General features: G+C 41.7%; 1 protein-coding gene across 5 annotated transcripts; it reads left to right on the top strand.

Moving 5' to 3' along the window:
* The first annotated feature begins 83 nt into the window (after positions 1-83).
* Positions 84-3,878, top strand: LOC111610387. 5 transcript variants are annotated; one of them, XM_023344426.1, is made up of 6 exons: positions 84-168; positions 258-290; positions 1,304-1,339; positions 1,483-2,055; positions 2,133-2,330; positions 2,423-3,875. In XM_023344426.1, exons 1-6 carry the CDS (start codon positions 159-161, stop codon positions 2,608-2,610), a joined length of 1,038 nt encoding a protein of 345 aa, XP_023200194.1. In that variant the 5' UTR covers positions 84-158; the 3' UTR covers positions 2,611-3,875. The 5 variants fall into 5 exon arrangements, with proteins under 5 accessions (XP_023200194.1, XP_023200195.1, XP_023200196.1 ...); XM_023344427.1 differs by lacking the exon at positions 84-168 and having other exon boundaries at positions 214-290; positions 1,483-1,743; positions 1,813-2,055; positions 2,423-3,872; XM_023344428.1 differs by lacking the exon at positions 84-168 and having other exon boundaries at positions 214-290; positions 2,427-3,878.
* The last annotated feature ends 3,722 nt before the right edge of the window (positions 3,879-7,600 follow it).

Raw genomic sequence — 7,600 nt, forward strand, 5'->3', positions numbered from 1 at the left:
ATGATAAAGTTTGTTATTCATAATTAATTTCTGTTTGATGTTTTTAGGATGTGAAACATTTTGATCTGCGGTGTTTTTGACATGCAGATGTGACATGTAACTCGGCTGCTGTCTCCGTCTCAGCTTCCTGTTCAGGCATCAGATGATGTCATTAGGTGATGTCATCAGGTGATGCTCAGTAACATCAGCAGCAGGAAGTAATGAAGTTGAAGACATCACTGTTGATCAGATTAACATTCAGATGTTCATCCTTCCAGACATGAGGACTCCGTCTGTCTGCTTGGCGATTGGTGAGTCCCACTTTGCACACCTTCACCACCACCACCATCTTCATCATCATCATGATTATCACCACCATCATCAGCTCCAGGTTCTCTGTAGGCTGCAGGCTTCAAAGCGGTCAGAGATCTGAGCATTTATCATTATAATGTTTTTATGGTTCTGTATATTTGATGGTTTAAATCAGAACCCAAATCCTTACTGCAGACTTGTGGCCCTCAGTCCAGATCTTGATCCAGAAAACAGACAGAAACCCGTTATGGATCCGTTCTGGGTTTTCAGGTCTGAAGAGCCAAAGCTCCATCAGTTTGGTTTGAACTGCTAAAGATGTGACAACGATCTGTTGATGGGCTTTAACTTGGCTAGACAGCTGCAGGTTACAAGTCAAGTGAGCGGGCTGCTAATTTTGGGTTAGCTTTGCATACTAATAGTTCACCAGGAAAAGAAAGATGGAGGATTAAAACTGTCAGACTGTCAGTTTATGGTTCACTGCTGATGGATTTATGTATTCTACGTCCAACAATACTAACTGGGTTAGGTACTGTTGGATCTGGCTCTGTTCAGCTCAGTGGAAACTTCTGATTCAGATCAAAGAAATGAAGAAGAAAACTTGCGCAGTGACCTGTTTTAATCACCATGGAAACCACTGCTGGACGTCCATCTTGTCCTCCGTTATCTGATGGTGGTTTGATTTCTGCTGATTGCAGCTTTTTCACCGAGATGTCTGATTTGAATCGGACCTGCACCAGATTCTGGTTTCCGGTCCCTCAACGTGTTTATGATCCAAATGACGAGCAATGACTGCAAGATTCTGAAGGTCCTGAAAGGTTCTGGATGGTTCTGAAAGGTTCTGGAACTCCATCAAAATTTGAGGTTCTTCTATCTAACGTTCAACTCTTGCAGTTCTCTCACATCAGACTCCAATAATTCTCTGACCGGTGGAAGCTCCAAATCCTAAAGTTCTTCTTTCCACCAAACATTCTGTAGCTCAGAGCAACAGCTAACCGTCTCTCTGAACTTCCAGGTCTTCTGCTGACAGTTGGACCGACCGTCTCTGCAGGTAAGACCAGAGAAGAAGACCAGGAGGACCTGAAGTCCCTCCGGACATAAAAACAGCTGTCCAATCTGTCCCTCTGTCCCTCTATCCATCCCTCCTTCTGTCCTTCTGTCCCTCTCTCCATCTGTCCCTCCGTCTATCCCCAGTGTCTCTGAGGGTGAGTCCAGACCTGCAGCAGTTCTTCAGGGACCAGTCAGTGAATCTCAGCTGTGAGGACCCGTTAGACTCTGTTGGTTTGGTGGTGAAGAAGATGACAGGAGGTCCATCAGCGTCCTGCGGTGTGGACTTTGGGAGGTTGTCTTCTCCTTCCTCCTGTTGTCTTTGGGCTCACCAGGATTTCTCTGGGTCGTACTGGTGTGAGACCAGAACCGGAGTCTGGAGCGACCGGGTCAACATCACAGCCTCAGGTACAGAACCTCTGATCTGCTCTGAATATTTCAGATGGACTTCAGCTTCACTCCGTTTCTGTTCCTCAGATAAACGTCTGATCCTGCAGATCCCTGCACTTCCTGTACGAACAGGAAGTGATGTCACTCTGAACTGCACAGGAAAGAACCAACGCGCCGTCGCTGCGTACTTCTTCTTCAATGGGCATCTGGTTGGTTCTGATCTCAGAGAGAACCTTGTCCTCCAGAACCTCCAACCGTCTGATGAAGGTTCCTACTGGTGCTCTACTGATGAGTTTGGGTCGTCCCTTAAGAGCCTGCTGAGGGTCAGAGGTCAGGACGATGGCATCACGTCCTGTCTAAAGCCACATGCCGATGATGAAAGATCTGATCCAGGATTTTTCCTGCAGGTTCTCCAACCCCAAATACCTTTTGGTCCTCTCCTGCCGTCCACCAGTCCTCCCTGTCTCCTCCATCCAACTCCTCCATCCTCATCCCAGTCCTATCAACAGCAGGTTCTCTAGTTTCTCTGGTTCTGGTCGTTTTGCTGTTTCTGCTGGTTCTACTGGTTCTGGTGGTGTCTCTGGGTCCATGGAAACATCAGGAAGGTGAGCTGTCCGCCCATCATGTCCATGTTCCACCAGTGATGAAGACCTGATTCTGCCTCTTAACCTGTCCTCTCTGTCTGTCTCTTGTCCAGGCAGGAAGCAGCAATGTCTTCCAGGTGGCGCCACCTCAACCCAGGTCGTCTTCAGACCTTCAGCCAATGGGATTCCATTCAGACGTTCACATGACTGTCCCGTCCAATCAGAGATGACCTCCTGCAGATACAGCTGCAGTCCCTCTGGTGAAGCTCAGGTGTTTGGTTCCTCAGGTTTTCATATCTAATAATAAATCTGTTCTGATATCCATCCAGAGATGTTTCTGGATGGTTTATAAACCAGTTTAAGACTCATTTACTGATTGAATGAACACAAAGAAATAAAAGAAAAATGAATGAAAAATGAGTTTGTTTTTATTCCATTCAAACTGTTGAAGAAAAAGAGGAGAAGGAACCATAAATAGCCTGGACTTTTATATAGGCCATCACAGCTCAGCGCTGCTCTGAACATGTGGCGAAGGCAGGAAATCTGAGGGCAGGAATTAGGTGAGGTCACATGTTGACATGTCAGTGTGATGAGCTCTGGCCTGCGTGAGCTTTATGTGGAAGTTATTCCTCCTGCATGGTCAGATTATGAGGTTTGGCCACGCCCACATGCTGTGGTGCAGCCAAAAGATTTTTGATCACTTTTGACCTCAAGACTGCTGAGTGATTCTGAAGTCTGCATATCAAAAGTTATAGGAGAAGTTCACTCAGATATGACGTATAAACAAAGACAAAATGGCAGCTTTGATACAAAATGGTTGACTTCCTGTGGGGTTATCCAAGACTCCAAGAGATTTTATTAGGTGGTCCTGATAAGATACACATGTAGCAAATTTCATACTCCTTGGTCTGATGTTTTAATGCTCCTAGGAGGTGCTGTGGAGGTATTAAGCCACGCCCACCAAATATTTGGCTCAATATCTTTTGGGAGCTCGGCCGTGATTGATCATATTGAATTTTATGCAATCTAGATATCTGAACTACAGTTCAAGTAAGTTTATGTTAACCGAGTCAAGATGGTGAAATATGGACCTGTTTTCAGGGGGCTGGGCCTGAGTGATCTATTTGACCATTGAGTCTTGTCAATGAACTGGTGAGGACCAGTCAAAGCAGGTTTCATGTTTTTGAGCCTTTCTGAGAAGTATTAATGGGAACGTTTACTTTTTTAGTGTGTAGTCAAAGTTCAAGTCCAGGCCACGCCCCTTCAACATGCACAAGAAGTCACAATTTTGGTAACTTTAGATCCTCCATGTCTTTTATAAGCAAAGTCACCAAGTTTGAAATTGATTGATCAAAATCTCTAGGAAGAGTTTGATCAAATACAGAAGCTAAAGAAAAATCAGAACTTGAATCCAAGATGGCAGACTTCATGTTTTATGTAGAGCATCGGTGCCAAAGAGTTTTCTGTGGGTCTTCGGGAGTTCTATGTGTTACCAAATGTCATAGCTCTATGATAAAGTGGGCTCAAAGCTGAGGTTGCCAGGAGGCTCTGCTGAGATATTTCTGTTTCCAAAGCACTTTAAATATGTCAGTTTAATTCACCAGATGCATGTGTAAAGGAATAATTAGTCAAAGTTTGAGGCCAGGCCATGCCACTTCAACATGCACAAAAAGTAATATGGTAACTTATGTCTTCTGAGCAAACTGACTAGGTTTCCCACCAATCAACCAATCACATAAGAGTTTGATCTAGTAGAGGCTGTTAAAGGCTAAAACAAGGTAAAAACCAATCCGTTTGCAGCAGCTCAGATCTTCTGACATTTACAGATCAGCAGGTCTTCATCATCGTCATCATCATCAGCCCTACAAGCAGCAGGTGGAGTCACGTCCGCGTGAAGAGACGAGGCTGAAGCTTTTCTATCAGACCGACGTTCAGTCATCAATCGGACAAGATGAAGATCTCAGCGGATCGTTTGCTGCTCGGTGAGTCCATCATCCAACCATCATCCATCCATCATCCATCCATTAATCATCCTTCCATCATCCAACCACAACGCAAACATCATCCATCCATCATCAAACCATCATCAGTCCAATAACTCTTGAGAATCTTCAGCAAATGTTCAGTGTTTCAGTAGTCTGATTGGGTTTCACTGGACCCAGTGTCACCAGTAGGAGACCAATGGGTCGAGTGGTTTCATTGGACCCAGTGACACCAGTAGGAGGAGACCAGCAAATGTTCAGTGTTTCAGTAGTCTGATTGGGTTTCACTGGACCCAGTGACACCAGTAGGAGACCAGTGGATCGAGTGGGAAACCAGTGAGAAACCTTGGTGGGTCGGTAGTTTTATAGATTAATAAACTTGCCGATCTTTATGGTAAAGTTCTGGTTCTGGTTCTCTCAGAGTATTAATGCAGAAAGTAGAACACTGACCTGTTTTCCTCTGGAAGTGGGTCGTACTGGAGGAAATCGCCATATGTGATCTGAAGCCACTTCCTGTTGATCGAAGCGGTTCTTCTGACTGGCAGGTCAACATGTGAGGTTCTGCTTAGAGATACGGATCTTCTGACATTTACAGTTCAGGTTATCTGATCGGACAGAACCAGAGCGGTTCGCTCACCGCCTGGTCGGAAGGTTCTGCAGAACTCATCAGAACTTTCCAAGAGTCTATAAGGTTTCCATGAGTAATATGAGATCTGAAAATACTCACAACAATAATCATTTACTTATTCACTAGAAATAAAAAGAGTTGAAGAAACAACTAATAATCTCCTTAAAGTCAGAGTTACATCAACTTCCCTTCATCTGAGATACTAAATATGAACTAAAACTATTTACACTGAAATAGAGGACAATGTCATTAAAAAATTACATATAAACATTAATTTATTACAACCAAACAAATGAATATCACTCAAATTTTTATTTAATCAGAACTTAAAAATGATCTAAGATCTGTTTTATCTTTAAATTTGTATGGAAGAAAGTTATAAAAACTTTAAACAGTATTTGAGCAACATGAATATTAGTTATTGCTGAAAACTTTAGTTTTTGTATAAAGAATAATTTATCTGATATCTCTGCTCCGTTAGAAGTTCTTACTGTGTTTATTATAAAATCAGAATTTCATTTCAGATGTTTTTCGGAAAACCTCTGGACACAATGTAATTATGGAGCTATTATTGATTAATCAGGAAAATTAACATATTTATGAATTATTTAACTTTATATGATACTCTGACGAACTCACACCAAATCACACCGTCAATCAGCATCATCCATTAATAATTTATGCTTGTAGACAGTTTTTATGTTTTCAATGTAACAAATATAAAAAATTTAAATTGAGGATTTTACACTTTTTACTAGTTTTATTAAATTTTTAATGTCCAGATCAGGGCTTTAATTTTAATTGTTTTAAATAAAATATTCAGTGTGAACCGAAACTAATTTCAGCAAAATTGATACAAACATAAATAATATGGAAATAAACTAATTTAACCATGCTTTAGAATATTCGGTCCATATGTGATTATTAAATTGTCTGAAATTAATAATTTATTCACAATATTTCAGTTTACGAGTTAATCTCACTATATTAATTAACATGTTTCTGCTTTTCCACTAAGATTTTAAAATGAATGGAGTCAGGAGACATTTTTAAACGGCGGTGATTAGAAAATAAAAGCCAACTTCTACTTTCATTAAATTTATCTATAGAAACTAATAAATCAGATGTGAACAAAGAATGTCATTATGCTAATAAGCATATTTTACTAAAGCCGTATTATTTACAATCTGAAATTGGAAAAAACACATGGCGCTGTAGTTGTAGCTAAAAATAGATTTTTCAGAAATAGATCTATGAAAAATAGAAATTAACAGACATTAATAAAAGAGATGACAGAAATAGAATAAAAGGATGTAAATAAATTATTTAAAAATGTATTTAAAAGGAAGTTTACATCAGAGGTAAATACAAGGAATCCTGAAACACTCATTTTGATTTTATTAATAAATTATGTAAGGACAGGGAGTAATAAAATGATCATTACCTACCATGGGGTTGTATGGGGCTCAAATTATTAGACAATAAAATCTAATTAGTATTTTATACTCTAAATGTGTTTTTCTCCAGATTAAACTCGTCCTAACAGTCTTTTGTACAGCAACGATGACAAAATGTAATGTTGACTGCATTTCTAAGACTTTGTGCTTCTGTGTTTTAATGATACAAAAGCTCTTTGATATGTCTTGTTGATTGATTGATCATAAAACATAAATATGGAACTCTTGGAGACTTGCAGTGAAATCTGAGGAAACTTTGCTCAGTGAAGTAATGGCCCCTGACCTCTGACCTTTGTTTCAGGTGCATCTCTGCTGCTGCTGCTGGTTTCTGCACCGACAGATTCTGCAGGTGAGTTCAGGACAGTTAGACAATCTGATGTAGACCAGCCTGTCCATCTGTCCCTCCTTCTGTCCCCAGTGTCTCTGAGGGTGAGTCCAGACTTGCAGCAGTTCTTCGGGGACCAGACGGTGAATCTCAGCTGTGAAGACCAGTTGGACTCTGACGGTTTGGTGGTGAAGAAGAAGAAGACCGGAGGTCCATCAGCGTCCTGTGGAGAAGACTTTGGGAGATTGTCTTCTCCTTTCTGTTTACTGAATGAATACAAGAACTTCTCTGGGTCCTACTGGTGTGAGACCAAAACTGGAGACCGAAGCGACTTGATCAACATCATCGTCTCAGGTACAGAGCCTTGGCCTCCTTCTGAACTCGGACTATCGAGGATTATCCAAGTGGGCTGGCGGTGGTTAGGATTAGTGGTAGGAATGTGCGATAAACAGCATAACCGGTAGAAATGTGGCCTACGATAGAGATGTGTAGTCTACCAGCCAAACACGGCAATGCTTGTTGATGACGTAACCGGCCGGCATCAAAACAAAGGGAGAGGAAAGCAGCATGGTTTAACGCAAGGGTAGGGCTGTTAAAAAAAGCAAGTACAAAAGACATCAATTATCTGGACCTGGTTCAGGTTAAACCCCACACAGTCTTACTATGCTCAGAAGGAGTGCTGCAGTCAGCGTGGAAACTGTCTGCGCACTGGAAACACAAACAGGAACGGATCTGCACGCTTGTGTCCCACGGGATCCTCTGGGACGCGCACGGGGTAAAGCTCGATGAGTCCAATGGATCCTGTTTCTAATAACATCTTAGTGCGTTCGCACAGGGCGCCAAACGGGCTAGGACCACCTCTGCTCATAGCATCAGACTGTAGCCATGGTAACACAACA

The sequence above is a fragment of the Xiphophorus maculatus genome, chromosome 13 (assembly GCF_002775205.1).
Source record: "Xiphophorus maculatus strain JP 163 A chromosome 13, X_maculatus-5.0-male, whole genome shotgun sequence".
Lineage (NCBI taxonomy): Eukaryota > Metazoa > Chordata > Actinopteri > Cyprinodontiformes > Poeciliidae > Xiphophorus > Xiphophorus maculatus.

Coding starts and splice junctions, on each gene's coding strand:
- LOC111610387 (XM_023344425.1), top strand. CDS start 242: ATGTTCATCCTTCCAGACATGAGGACTCCGTCTGTCTGCTTGGCGATT. Junction 291..1,303: donor GTCTGTCTGCTTGGCGATTG/GTGAGTCCCACT, acceptor CTGAACTTCCAG/GTCTTCTGCTGACAGTTGGA. Junction 2,331..2,422: donor TCCATGGAAACATCAGGAAG/GTGAGCTGTCCG, acceptor TCTCTTGTCCAG/GCAGGAAGCAGCAATGTCTT.